General features: G+C 55.4%; 1 protein-coding gene across 2 annotated transcripts; it reads left to right on the forward strand.

Annotated features, from left to right (window-relative positions):
• The first annotated feature begins 10,145 nt into the window (after positions 1-10,145).
• Positions 10,146-14,329, forward strand: DLX5 (distal-less homeobox 5). 2 transcript variants are annotated; one of them, XM_002713784.6, is made up of 3 exons: positions 10,146-10,714; positions 12,403-12,587; positions 13,651-14,329. In XM_002713784.6, exons 1-3 carry the CDS (start codon positions 10,360-10,362, stop codon positions 13,978-13,980), a joined length of 870 nt encoding a protein of 289 aa, XP_002713830.1. In that variant the 5' UTR covers positions 10,146-10,359; the 3' UTR covers positions 13,981-14,329. The 2 variants fall into 2 exon arrangements, with proteins under 2 accessions (XP_002713830.1, XP_089171835.1); XM_089315709.1 differs by having other exon boundaries at positions 10,167-10,714; positions 12,485-12,587.
• The last annotated feature ends 217 nt before the right edge of the window (positions 14,330-14,546 follow it).

Raw genomic sequence — 14,546 nt, forward strand, 5'->3', positions numbered from 1 at the left:
CTTCTTTCAAATAAAATAATAAATAAACAAAAAGTTTTTATAGTGTAAACTCTATGTAAGTTGTTATTGTTATTAAAGTGGCTCCTTGGGGCCTCAGTATATTAAATCTGTCAAATAAAGATTTGATGAGTGCCTTTTATCCAATGAATACATTTGAAAGTAGAGACACATTTCCAAAAAGCAAAGCAAATACAAAACATACAGCTGTTGTTCATGTCAGTACTCTCTCCCTCTGCTCTTGGAGGGCAGGCAAGGCGGCCACTCATGTTCTGGGGACACGAGGGAGCTCACCTTCTCAGGCACACACGGGCCTACAGGGAGTGGGGATCCAGGTAGGCAGCTGAGCCACATGTCTTGATTTTGTGCCCATGGAGGACTGAGAATTGCAAGGATGGCAGTAGGGAGGAAGAAGGGGTTAGGCCAGGTCTGGGGGGACAGCAGGCCTGCACAGAGCAGCAGCTCTACACCCGGCTGCTCCTCTGCCTGGTGTGGGTAGAGAGGACACACACTAGGCATTTCATGGCACTCGATCCCAGTAGCAGTGGCTTCAGCAGTGCCACCACATCCCTGCTCAAACCCACCAGTAGAAAGTAGGCCAGGAGCGCCAGGATGGAACATGAGCAAGTTCAAGTTAAACGAAAGGCAAATGCATAAAAGCGGAGGACCACCCGTAACAGCCTGACATAGTGACTTCTCAAGGCTACTGTGAAAACCAGAGGTGAATGACACATGAGATCCCTTTGGGAAAAGCCATTTAAAGGCCTATAAAATTTGCAAAGACATACCAAATGTTCACCACAAGACTGCAAAGAAGAATGCAGCCCAATAATGCCATAGACAATGTGAGAGAATATTTTTGCTACACTGTGATATTTAGAGCCACTTTGGACTTAAGTGACCCTACCAAAAGCAAATCACGAAGAAGGGACCTGGCAGTAACACCTGCTGCCCCATTCATCCCCACTTCTCTAAGAGACACTGCCCGGAAGATAATCCTGGGGTGCACAAGAGCTTTTTCCTAAATGTTTGCCCCCCACGTGATTACTCTAATCAGAGAGCAGGGTGGGCTCTGCTGCTATCTTTCACTTTCTGTTCTTCTGCCTGTTTCTCTTCATCTCTTCCACTGTTCTTACACATTCAGAAAAACTACCAGCAAGTTTAATTGTCAGGTTCTTTCCCCACTCAGTTTCATGCCTAGTTAGGCTTCAGAAGTGATTCTGCTAACAGCATTTTCACCATAGCAAAGATGAGCTTGTTGGTTCATCTATTTTTCTCAGCACTCCAGAGTTCCGCTGTCCTCTCCCAGTTTACTATGTGGGTTAACTGCCAGTGACCTGACACAGTTACTCTATAACATGACCCTGGAAGTGTCTGAAACTCTTAAAGGCAAGTGTGAAAAGGCTGTAAAACCCTACACCCCTGGAGCAGCAGAACAAACAACAAGGAAGGCGAAGCAAGCGCAGGAGAAGACGGTGTGGCCAATCGTAACTGCCTGAATTTCTCCGCGGGTGACTTCAGCTACCCCAACCCTATCTGTTACTCCTTTACGTGATTTGTTGATTTCCACCGTGACTTTTTTTTCATTTGGGAAAGGATTTAATGCATTCACAGGCATTCTGTGGCTAGCTGAGGTTCAGTGTTTCCTAAGAAGGATCTTTCTCCTCTGTCGCTCCAAGAATTCCAGGAACTTGTAAGAAGAATTCCAGGCATTTGTAAGCCCCATTTTGGGTGAACAGTAGTGCATGAAGACACATAGTAGGTTGCCTGCAAACTAAGGTCGGTTAAAATGGTGCAGCAGGGGCCAGTGCTGTGGTGTAATGGATAAAGCTGCTGCCTGCAGCGCTGGCATCCCATATGGGCTCCGGTTCTAATCCCAGCTGTTCCGCTTCCAATCCAGCTCTCTGCTGTGGCCTGAGAAAGCAGTGGAGGATGGCCCAAGCTCTTGGGCCCCTGCACCTACATGGGAGACCAAGAGGAAACTTCTGGCTCCTGGCTTCGGATTGGCGCAGCTCCTGCAGTTGCAGCCATTTGGGGAGTGAACCAGCAGATGGGAGATCTCTCTCTCCATCCCTCCTCCTTTCAAATAAAATAATAAATAAACAAAAAGTTTTTATAGTGTGAAACTCTACGTAAGCTGTTACTGTTATTAAAGTGGATTCCTATCGTTCTCTCTCTTTCAAATAAAAATAAATAAATCGCTTTTTAAAATGGTGCAGCAAAGTGATGTAACCAGTTGAAATGCTTGCATTCATGGGGAGTATGGAGGGAGCTATGAAAAAAAGCACACAAATCAATAAGCATAGGCAGTTGTAGGCCCAAAACTGTGGACCAGGATGCATCAATAAATTATAGGAACGTTTATGTTGATTTCATTTTTGCTAAATGCTCTTGGGCAAGAGCCTATTGTGTTAAGACAGTGAAATAAAATAAACCCGAAGACCTAATGTTGAAAAACTAAATTCTGCTTAACTGCCATGGACTACATAAGTGGAATATTACTAAGATTCCAGCTTCAAGTAGTGTTTCCGCTCTTTTTTTTTTCTTTAACTTATTTTCATTTTGTTAGAAAGGCAAAGGGAGAGAGACAGAAAGATGGAGCTCTTCCATATGCCAGTTCACTCCCCAAATGCCCACAGCATCTGGGTCTTGGTCAGGCTGAGCCAGGAGCTCAGAACTGCATCCAGGCCTCCCACAGGGGTGGCAGGGACCCACGTACCTGAGCCATCACCTGCAGCCTCCCTGGATGCGCATTAGCAGGAAGTTGGATCAGAAGTGGGAGAGGTGAGGCTCCAATCAGGCACCCCAACGTGGGACACGGGTGTCCCAAGCCACGACTTAAGCAAGCAGCGTATTTTTTCTGTCCCAAATTTAAAAGATGCCTCCATTGCGGCGTCAGCCACACTTCACTGGGAAAGCCTATTGACTTTTCCTTCCTGTTGCCTTAATTCTCTCCCGCAGGAGTGCAGAGGGGTGTGAGTCCCGGTGGGCACCAGGCCTCGAGCTGATTGTGCTGAGCTGCACAGCAGGAAACCCCTTATCTCAGGCTGGGGCTGCTTGTTTAAGAATTTCTTTTCTTTAGAAAACGTGTAAGGTAGTAAACACAGCTGTAGAAAGAGGTCCTGTATTTTCTCACTGTGTGTTGTCGTCTATTAAAATGATATAATTAAAGCAGATGGCAAAAATGCCTATCAAATTATACCATCTGCTCATGTGCATATATGTTGTGGGCCAGCTTCTACCTGGTTCTCAGCACTCGGATAATCTGAATGGATTTGACTTTCGAAGTCGTCTTCTACATCTTCGCCTACAGTGTTGTCAGATCATCAAATACAGTGGCTTAGGATCAATGAACTCTAAAATTCTAAATTGATCTTGGAATTAGGAGGTTATTAAAGATGCCTGCAGCTTCACTCTTGCCATTTCCTTGCCAGAGCTGGATCACGGCCCTGAATTCCTGCCTGCCAATTACCTTTCTTTTAACTCCACAAGGGGTATTTTTTAATTGGAATATTTCTATATCTTTAAGAAGAAGAAAGGCTTTATAAGTAGTACCACAGCCAAGCCTTCCTTTCAAGAGGACGGAATCGGAGTTCAGGATGAAGCCTCTGACTCAATTTCAGTTTGCAAAGACATATAATAATATAATCCCATTGCTTCCTACTCAGATGAACTTGAAGTGTTTTCAGCTGTGGTATATTTAATCTGTCTCATAGAGAATAGATTTGAGTGGATACTTAAGGCCTTTTCCGAGTGAGTTATGTTTAAGTCAAATGAATAAACATATTTTAATGTCTTAATTATAAAAACAAAACGTGTAAGAGTCTATGATCTGCACTATCATTTGGAAATAAACTGAAAAATCCTATTAGGTTGGAATTAAGTGGAAAAGAGTTTTCGTCTCTGGGGATTCTTAATTTATTCAGAATATTTATATAATTGCCTACCAGTGAATCCTTTGAGACTGCTTTCCTGGAGCTGCTCTTTAACTGCAAACGTGCTTTCTGGAGGACAGGGGGGCATTGCAATTAAAGTCGAGATAGGAGGAGTCTTTCCTTCCACTTACCCATTCCATCACTTGCCTCCTTCCCACTGCTTTCCCTCCCTGGATGAGTTCATCGTCAGTTCACATAACCCTCGAGCGTTTGGCCTGGGCCAAGTTAGTTCAGCCTCAGAGAGCAGGGGGAAGAACTTGGAACCAAGAGGGGCATTCAACAGTTTTGCCAACAGGTACCACCTCTGCGTGCCAGCTGCAAGCCAGTGAATCTGGCTCTCCGCTGGGAGATAAAGGCCATACAGCTGCACTGGCAAAACCAGTGACCTGCATCTGCTGACATTTTTAAAGCCTTTGCTTGGGATGGGTGTTTGCACAGTGGTTAAGATGCCAGCTGGGGCCGGCACCGGGGCTCACTAGGCTAATCCTCCGCCTGCGGCACTGGCACACCGGGTTCTAGTCCCAGCTGGGGCGCTGGATTCTGTCCCGGTTGCTCCTCTTCCAGTCCAGCTCTCTGCTGTGGCCCGGGAGGGCAGTGGAGGATGGCACAAGTGCTTGGGCCCTGCACCCCATGGGAGACCAGGAAGAGGCACCTGGCTCCTGGCTTTGGATCGGCCCAGTGCCTGCCATAGTGGCATTTGGAGAATGAACCAATGGAAATAAGACCTTTCTCTCTGTCTCTCTCTCTCTCACTGTCTAACTCTGCCTGTCAAAAAAAAAAAAAGGTGCCAGCTGGGATGCCCACATCATATTAGCAGAGGGCCTGGGTTTGAGTCCTGGCTCCTCGGCACAATCCAGCTTCCTGCTAATGTGCATCCTGGGAGGCAGCAGGTGATGGCTTTAGAACCGGGGTCCCTGTTACCTATGTGGGGGACCTAGATTGAGCTCCAGGCTCCTGGCTTTGGCTTGGCCCAATCCCAACCGTTGTGGGCACCTGGGGAGTGAACCAGCAGATGGAAAATCTCTCTGGAGCCAGCATCACAGCATAGTGGGTTAAGCCACTGCCTGCAATGCTGGCATCCCATGTGGGCTCTGGTTCCAGTCCCAGCTGCTCCTCTTCTGATCCAGCTCCCGGCTAATGTGCCTGGGAAAGCAGCAGCAGATGGCCCGAGCGCTTGGGCCTCTGCACCCATGTAAGAGATCCAGATGAAGCTCCAGTCTCCTGACTTTGGCCTGGCCTAGCCTTGGCCATTGTGGCTATTTGGGGAATGAACCAACAGATGGAAGCTCTCTCTTTCTCGGCCTCTCTCACTCTCTCTCTTTCTCTGTAGCTCTGCCTTCCAGATAAATAAATAAATCTCTAAAAATAAAAATAATAAATAAAATCCTTCTGTGTCTGCCCATGTTTCTGTCTACCTTTCAAATAAATTTTATTTTATTTTATTTTATTTTATTTTATTTTATTTTATTTTTTGACAGGCAGAGTGGACAGTGAGAGAGAGAGACAGAGAGAAAGGTCTTCCTTTTCAGTTGGTTCACCCTCCAACGGCCACTGCAGCCAGCACGCTGCAGCCAGCGATTCGCGCTGGTCCGAAGCCAGGAGCCAGGTGCTTCTCCTGGTCTCCCATGTGGGTGCAGGGCCCAAGCACTTGGGCCATCCTCCACTGCCCTCCCGGGCCACAGCAGAGAGCTGGACTGGAAGAGGAGTAACTGGGACAGAATCCGGCGCCCCGACAGGACTAGAACCTGGTGTGCCGGCGCCGCCACAGGCAAAGGATTAGCCTATTGAGCCGTGGCAACGGCCTTTCAAATAAATTTTAAGGCCGGCGCCGCGGCTCACTAGGCTAATCCTCTGCCTAGCGGCGCCGGCACACCGGGTTCTAGTCCCGGTCGGGGCGCAGGATTCTGTCCCGGTTGCCCCTCTTCCAGGCCAGCCCTCTGCTGTGGCCAGGGAGTGCAGTGGAGGATGGCCCAGGTGCTTGGGCCCTGCACCCCATGGGAGACCAGGAAAAGCACCTGGCTCCTGGCTCCTGCCATCGGATCAGCGCGGTGCGCCGGCCGCAGCGCGCTGGCCGCGGCGGCCATTGGAGGGTGAACCAACAGCAAAGGAAGACCTTTCTCTCTGTCTCTCTCTCTCACTGTCCACTCTGCCTGTCAAAAAAAAAAAAATTTAAAGAAAAAGTTGTAGAGAAAATAAGAAAAACAAAGAAAGAAAGGAAAAGGAAAAACTTTTACTGTTTGCAGTCACCATTCCTGTCTCTCTCCCTGATTCATAGAAATGTGTCTTTTCTATGCAACCATCAAACTGATCACTTCAAGGCTGTTACCTTAAGTTGTTAAATGGTCTTGGTGCCCCGGCTCAAAGATAATTACAGCTCCACTGTAAATAAAGTGATTACTCGAATCTACATCCACAAATGTATGAGTTAACCACTTTTGTTTGTGTTCGAGGTGTCTGGATGAAGAGTACCGTGGAAGGATCAGGATCAGTAAAGCTACAATAGCAGAGAACTGTCGGAGAGCATTTTTCTAAGGATAAAGAAAAGCGATGGATTGCAATGCCCTGGATAAAACTGCAAATATAAAGCCAAAGAAGCCTGAGTCCCAGAACAGGACTTTTCAAAGATACACCTTCCTCCAGTAGGAATTCTAAAGCCAACACGCACTGCTTGTATCACATGGACACACACAAATGCCACCATCCTATCACCAGGCCTTCTACCTGAAGTATGTGCATCTGAGTGCATGCACAACGTTTCAGATAAAGGTTTCCGAATTAGAGGCCCTTACCTTTGCAGGGGCCATGTAGCCTAGTGGGTACACTGGAGTACGTGGCTTCCACAACCGACCCGGCTCCAGTCTCCAGCTTCCCGTGGAAACAGACCCCGGCTGGCAGCCGTGGTGGCTCGAGTAAGTGGGTTCCCACCACCTACATGGGAGACTTGGATGGCGCAGCCACTGAGCCTGCTCTGCAGGCATTTGGAGAGTGAACCAGCGAGTGCTCTTTCTCTCTGTCTGCCTTTCAAATACATAAATCCGTGGGCAAATATATATTCCTCTAAGAAAGTGCTTCCTCAAGCCAGAAGCGAACACCCCTTTTCAAAAAGACCTTAAATTCATAAATTAAATAACTTCAAGTGCATTGAATTGTCTGAGCTTCAAGCTCAGAGGAAAGGGTGTTCTCCTTGAGAATGCAGCTGAGTGGATTTCCAGACGGGCCGGAAGAAGATAATTTCAAGCTGCTTTTAAAATCACTAGCCCACAGCCCCTACCTGCCTCTCGCTGCCTTTCCTCTCCTGGGGGCAGAAGCACGAAGCCCCGGCACCCCGAGCTCAGCAGAGGAGGGCCTAATTCTTCATAGTCGTCTGGGAAACGTGGGCCTCCCCAGTGGGGAGATCAAACAGTAGAGGAAGCTGAAAGCCACACGCCGAGACCAGAAGAGAGTGAGCCGGCGGGAAGGCGGACGAAACGCACGAATGGATAAAGAGTCCAGAAGAGGAAGACAAGGGTATGGGAGTGGAAAAAGCAAGCCAGCCACCTGGTGCGGGCCGGGGCTCCGAGCGCGGCGGTGGCCACTTGCGCGCTGCTCCTCGGCGACACTGGGTGGCGCTCGTGGTAAAGACTTGCGCCTCTCTCTGGGCTGCTCGCTCCCCTGCCCCCCCTGCACCGCCCAGGCACGCTCCGGCCACTAAAAGACGGAATTACTTACATTCTTCTCTGCGGCTCGGGACCCGGGGAGCGCGCACCTCCACGACTGGCTGGGTGATGGTTCTGGGTGCTGAGCGACAGCAGGGTGTCGGGACCACCCCAGCTCACCGCTCGTACCAAAGCCCAGCGAGGCCGGGTACGCAGCGCACGTGCGCCCGAGTGCCAACTGAGAAGGGAGTGCGTGGTGCGCCCCCGGGAGTCGCCCCCAGCTGCCTTCCAGTCGGCGCGCGCTCCCTCCCAGCTGCCTTTAGGCGAGGAGTTGGGGCTGGGGGTGGGATGGCTGACAGAGCAGACTGGAAAGCCGAGACTCGGGTCTTCCAGGGACACCTCCAGGCTTGGGCTCCTTGGGGGCTGACGCTGCCTCTCCTCGGGGGGTTCAGACAGAGGGGTTCGAAGCTTCCCTCCCGCCCCACAACTTCCTGCCTCTTATTAAAATGTGGAACTGGGATCAGAGGTGGGGAATGAAAATGCGCAAGACCTAGAACTCTATTTTTCACCCTGGGCTCAGCAGGACCCGAACTCCCAAATGTCGTCCCCGTTCTGCGGCTTCCAGCTCCATCGCCTCGCTGGGAGCAAGCAGCTTAGCCGAACCTCCTGGCCCCTCGCGTTCGGACGCTGACTCCAGGGCCTCAGTCTCGCCAGAGGCTGAGGTTGGGGGAGGGGACGCAGAGAAAGGCGCCCAGCTCCCCGCGCCGCTCGTCTTCGCCTGGGGCCCCTAGAACTGTCCCTGGCATTGATTCGCGGGAGATTCGTGTACTTAAAAGGCGGGCTGTGCGAACGGGGGCGCCGAGAGCCCAGGGCCCTTCTAGGGTCGCCCTCGCGTCCCCGCCGGCCCCTGGAACGCCTCGCGGCCTACATCTAGGAACCGCCGCACGCAAATCCACCCAGCCCGGCCAGGCGCGCGGGCAGGGACGCCCCGGCTGATCCCCACGGCCTGCTCGGGGGAGAAGCCTGGGGCCCAACAGGCCGCACCCGCACTGGAGTGCCCCCGACCCCGACCCCGGGGCAGGGCGACAGGAGCTGTAGTTTTATGGCGCCCAGACGGCCGAGGCTGGGAGCTGGCGCGCCTGTGGGCTGCTCCGCTTTGGAGTTTCGGAGGGGACCGGCATCCGGCGCCGAGGTCCAGAAACCCCAGCTCTCCCGGTGGGGCCCGGGTCGTTCCACAGCCGAAGTCGGCCCCAACTAACCCTGGACACACAGCTCGCGCCGACGCTTGCTTCTCGGGCTGGGGGAGCAGAGAAGGCGAAGCCAGGCCGTCCCGCCCTGGAACCCGGGGGAGCGCCCGGGTTCCGCGTCCTGGGCCCCCTGGGGGAAGAGGCAGGGAGGGAGCAAGGAGGAGTCCGCGCCTGGAGTTGCCTGTTTGAGGAGAGAAGGAGCGGGAGGGACTCAGCGTCTCGGCTCCCAGCTGGATCACGACTAGAGCACGTCACGAGAAATCAACTTCAGGCCGCGTGCACCGCGCGTGAGGCTCGAGTGCTTACTCCCTTCGCGTAGCAACAAATGGTGGGGAAGGGGTGCAGGAACCCGGACCGGGGGGATGGAGGGGCGGGGCCTCGGTGCCACGACCGCAGAGCCAGGAAGCGAGTTGGTGGGCACCCCCGGCTTCCCCACAGGCCTTTGATCTGGCATCCGCGTGCCGATCCAGGGCACCCCAGGCCATGCATGGACACTCTGGGGAGGAGTGCTGGCCACTGAGAAGTCACAGACCCTCCATGCTCGTGGCTCCCAGATACAAAACACTGTACAGCGGTGCAGCCGCCCAGCTCTTTTTGGACGCCAGCAGCGACGACGTGGGTGTCATTAAGTGATTTGTGCTTAAGACCGGGATTTTTAAGTGGCGGGCAGGACTGGGGCTGCAAGAGCTTTCCCTTGTGAGCTGCGCCATGGGCGGCCCGCGGCCTGAGCGCCTCTGTTCAGCCCGGGACATCTCAGGCTCCACGCTTGGGTCTTCTCCCCAAATCAGGGATTTTCAGCACGCCTGAGTTGCAACTTGCCTCCCAACACCAAAACAAAGTACCGTTCTCCGTTCCTTCTCGCCTTCATGCTATGGCCCTAGACAACCCACTTCAGCATCAGGGTTCAAGTGTCGCCCTTAGTGGAGCCCACGAGGCGGGGAAGAAGACGGTAGCCGACCCCCACCCCAAACCCGCGCACAGTGAGGCTGCTGATTGGAACATGCTGTCTCCGGACCTCACAGAGCTGGGTGCTGGGGTTTGTATGTTCTTTGGTATTCACTAAAAACAGATTGCCAGAGTCCTCCCTTCCCCCTGCGCGCGGAGCGCGCGCGCGCGCGCACACACACACACACACACACACACGTCCCCCCTTTCCTTCTCTCTCTCTCTCTCTCTCTCTCTCTCTCTCTCTCTCTCTCTCTCTCTCAGCAATGCTTTGTTGTGCTAAAACTAGTTGGACGAGTTAGGGTGTTGCTGCTGCTCCCGAGGCCCTGGCCAATGGAACCGGATCCACCCCGCTGTGCGTAAGCGCGCAATTAAGGATTTAACCACGGCTGTGCTGCGCCTCAGCCAGCAGTCAGCGGGCGGGAGACGGAGCCTCCACGACTCCCAGCCTCCTCCTCGCCGCCGCCGCCGCCTCGCCTCCTCCTCTTCCTCCTCCTCCCTCGCGCCCACAGCCATGTCTGCTTAGACCAGCGCAGCCCCAGAGCCAGCCCCGGCTGCCGCCGCCACCACAGCAGCTGGGACAGCCGCCGCCGGGGAGCGATGACAGGCGTGTTTGACAGAAGGGTCCCCAGCATCCGATCCGGCGACTTCCAAGCTCCGTTCCAGACGTCCGCAGCCATGCACCATCCGTCTCAGGAATCGCCCACGTTGCCCGAGTCGTCGGCCACCGATTCCGACTACTACAACGCCGCGGGGGGAGCCCCGCACGGCTACTGCTCTCCTACCTCGGCTTCCTACGGCAAAGCGCTCAACCCCTATCAGTACCAGTACCACGGCGTGAACGGCTCCGCCAGTAGCTACCCCGCCAAAGCTTACGCCGACTACAGCTACGCCAGCCCCTACCACCAGTACGGCGGCGCCTACAACCGTGTCCCGAGCGCCACCAGCCAGCCAGGTACGGGGCGTGGGGTGCGCTGAGAGGTTGCGGGCCATGCCGGGCCCTGCCATCCGGGCACACCTAGCAAAAGGGCGTTCGGGCCGGGGCTCGTCGACCTAGGGAGTTTCTCTCGGGCCAGCATTGTAGGGATTCCCCGTGGAAGAATCCCGAGGGGGCTCAATCTCGCGCCTCCTGGGCCCTTGACCCTCTGGACTCCCAGCTCGCCTGGCCAAGGAGCCAGCCGGGCTGGAAAGGGAGTGAGGGGTGGAGAGAAGAAAGAATCAAGCAGCCATGGTGGCGTTTGCGTAACAGAAGGGAGGTTGGTCAGGACTTTGGGTCGGTGGTGCGAGGGCTAGCGGGTAGCTGCCTGCGAGACCCAGTTGGGATTGGGCTGGAAGCGGCCGGCGGCGAGCGCGATGCGGGTGCCCGGGGCGCGCGCGGCAGGGTGGGGGCCTGGGGAGCCCGGCAGGGAAGAGCGCACCAAGCGCTCTGCGGTCTCTCCATGGCATTTCCAAAAACAAAAAGGCTTTGAAAAGTGGAGAAGGGTTGCCGAGGGGTCACGTTGTCGGAGAGATTCTCTCTCTCTCTCTCTTCCCCCTTGAGTGCCTAAAATGTGCTTTCCTCCTCCTCCTCCTCCTCCTCTTCCCCAGCCCCTCCTCTTTGGTCCACCTTGGGACTGGCTTGGCGAGATCTCGCGGGCGGGGGGCCGCGAGAGGCCTGAGGTCTCCCAGGAGGGGTTGTACTGGTCGGGTTTGATCTCCCCCCACCGGCACATTAATAATCCTGCTAATATTAGCATCCCCTACTCTGGCGGCACGGAGACCGCAGCCCTCACCCTCCACCCTTCCTCTCTCGGAGGCCACACACGGACAGGCTCCGAACTGCTGAGGACGGGGGCTTGTGGCCCCAGGGCACGTCTGCCCCTCCCCCTCGTCCAGACTCCGACCTGCCTCCCCTTTGCTCCAAAAAGACCCCACGGCCGATTCCTTTCCAACGAGTGGCTCTGGCTGAACCCTGTGAGAGAGAATCCACGGGCGGGATGTCTTCCTTCCTTTCACTGTCTCTGCATTTCGTGCCTAAGTGGAAGATTTCTCCCCCCTCCTTGGCCAAGAACATATTAAGTCTATTTGTAAAAGAAACCAGACACATGTGCGCCCTCGCAGATCTGCAGCGAGATTATGGGGGCTGCATAATCGGCCCTCTGTCTGCGCCGCCCCGACCGCTCGCCGCTGAAGTGCTCGAGCCTAGTTTGCTTGTGGGCCTTTGAACTTTGGAGACCTCGGTCAGCGTCCTCGCTGCCCATGCGTCTGGCCTCTGCGGGCGCCCGAACAGACGCCGACAGAACCCGGGTCACAGCCGGCCCCAGGGCCCAGGGAGAGGTTGCCTCGGGGCGCCTCCAGGGAGCACAGCACAGGCGGAGAAACAAGCCCGGGAGAAAGGCGAGCCTCCTCGCGGGCCGCATCCTGGCGCTAAGAAGCGCTCGCGGGGCGCAAACCCACCTTGAGGGAACCGGGTAGGCTTGGATCCGGGCCGAGCGGGCTTTTCCGTGACGTGGGGCGTGCGCTTCCTTCTCTGGGGTCTGCCGAGCAGAGGTGGGGATTAGGGCGAGCGCGGGCGAAGCCCACACGGTAAGAAACTCTAGGACCGTCTGCAAAAGGGCCTCTTTCTGCCCGCCAGCTCTAACCGAGTCTGTTCTGATTATTTAGAGAAAGAAGTGGCCGAGCCCGAGGTGAGGATGGTGAATGGCAAGCCAAAGAAAGTTCGTAAACCCCGGACTATTTATTCCAGCTTTCAGCTGGCTGCGCTGCAGAGGAGGTTTCAGAAGACTCAGTACCTCGCCCTGCCCGAACGCGCCGAGCTGGCCGCCTCTCTCGGACTGACGCAAACACAGGTAAATCCGGCCTCGGCCCGGCGCAGGCCCCGCCTGGGCGGTCAGCCTCGCCTGGGTCCCGCCGTTGGGTCCCCAAGGGCCGCAGCCCTCCTCCTGATAGAACCTGCAAGCATCTCACAGACAGAAAGCGCCAGCCCCGCGCGCGCGCCCTGCGCCCTTAGAGTCCAGCCGGCTGGCGCCGACCCGCGGCAGAGGGGACGCGATTCGTCGTGCGTCCCGAGGTGGCCCCTGCATTGGGCCTGCGGGGCCGGGGTGGCCGGTTTCCTGGGTTGGAAACAAGGGGACAGGCGTTTCTGGGACAATCTCGCAGTCTTGAGGAACGCGGAGCCTTCCCCCGGGCGTGCGCACACCGACTGGAGGCCTCGCAGTCACCCCAGGCCACTTAAAGGCCGGGGAACCTAAAGGGTCGTGGGCCGCTCCCGCAGGAGCTCTGAGGGTCACGAGGCTGGGGGCGCTGTTGCACGGCGGCGCCTGCCCCGTCCTTTCACTTCACTCCCCCCCACACCCCAACACACACAGGGCTGTGGCCTATGGAAGCATAAAGAATCCGAGTCGCCGCCCAGAGCTGCAGACGGGCTCCGGCCCCCCAGGGCTAGCAGGGAGTGAAGGAGGTCGAGCGGGAGCTCAGGAGATCACTGGCACCCGCAGTCCATCGCCAGTGCGCGCACACGCTCGCTCAGGCCGCCCCACGCCCCTTCCCCGCCTGCCGGCACCGCCATTGTTCCGGGCACCCCTGCTGCGGTGAGCGCCAGCGGCAGCCGTAGACGCAGGAGCGCACCCCCACCGCGCTCGCACCCCGGCCCCCAGCCCAAACAAAAGACAAAAGCCTTGGGGTCGTGCCCTTGCAGCGGCCCCGGGAGCCGCAGCCCTGGCCGGGCGCCCCCTGGGGCCCCCTGCGCTCCACGCTTTGCCTTGGGCCCAGCCCCTAGGCGCCGAGCTGCAGGGAGACGCGGAGGCCGCGCCGCCACCGAGGGGCCAGACCTCCAGTCGCCGCCCGCCCCCAGGGAAGGCGCGGGCGACCTCTGTGTGTCCCGGTAACGTGTGCCTTTGTTCCCCTACCCAGGTGAAAATCTGGTTTCAGAACAAAAGATCCAAGATCAAGAAGATCATGAAAAACGGGGAGATGCCCCCGGAGCACAGCCCCAGCTCCAGCGACCCCATGGCGTGTAACTCACCGCAGTCCCCGGCGGTGTGGGAGCCTCAGGGCTCCTCCCGCTCGCTCAGCCACCACCCTCATGCCCACCCTCCGACCTCCAACCAGTCCCCCGCATCCAGCTACCTGGAGAACTCGGCTTCCTGGTACCCAAGCGCAGCCAACTCCATCAATTCCCACCTGCCGCCGCCCGGTTCCTTACAACACCCGCTGGCGCTGGCCTCGGGGACGCTGTACTAGACGCGCTGCGCTCTCTTGCTTTCTGTTTTGGGACTACTGTGTTTGGCTGTTTTAGAGAAACCTAAACGAGAGGAATCCAAATGGGCACGTTTGGAAAACGGAAACGAAAGAGATTCATGTGTAAAGCTTTTTTGTGCATGTAAGTTATTGCCTTTCCGGAGGACCCGCCCCCTTTTTTTACAGATGAACTTTTTTGCGCAACTGTGGACACTATCAATGGTGCCTTGAAATCTATGACCTCAACTTTTCAAAAGACTTTTTTCAATGTTATTTTAACCATGTACATAAGTGTAGATAGAGGAATTAAACTGTATATTCTGGATAAATAAAATTATTTCGACCATGAAAACAATGTTTCCAAAAAGTACCCCACCCCCTTTTGCCCCTCCCCCCCGCCCCCGACTGACTAGTGATGCTTTATGCAGGCAATCAGAAAAAAGACCAGCTCTGCAGAGATCCAACAAGGCAAAAAAGAAAACCAGACGAAGGGCTGCATGGAAGCAGAACTGCCTATGTGTACATGTTGCATGCCTTATATGTCTATATGCATATGTGGCCTGTTTACA

The sequence above is a fragment of the Oryctolagus cuniculus genome, chromosome 16, assembly GCF_051225735.1.
Source record: "Oryctolagus cuniculus isolate XC-2025 breed Fujian yellow rabbit chromosome 16, ASM5122573v1, whole genome shotgun sequence".
Lineage (NCBI taxonomy): Eukaryota > Metazoa > Chordata > Mammalia > Lagomorpha > Leporidae > Oryctolagus > Oryctolagus cuniculus.

Bases quoted from the DNA above. Each gene is read 5' to 3' on its own strand.
- DLX5 (XM_002713784.6), top strand. From the start codon at position 10,360: ATGACAGGCGTGTTTGACAGAAGGGTCCCCAGCATCCGATCCGGCGAC. The intron at 10,715-12,402 runs GTACGGGGCGTG...CTGATTATTTAG, and splicing joins GAGCGCCACCAGCCAGCCAG to AGAAAGAAGTGGCCGAGCCC. The intron at 12,588-13,650 runs GTAAATCCGGCC...TCCCCTACCCAG, and splicing joins TCGGACTGACGCAAACACAG to GTGAAAATCTGGTTTCAGAA.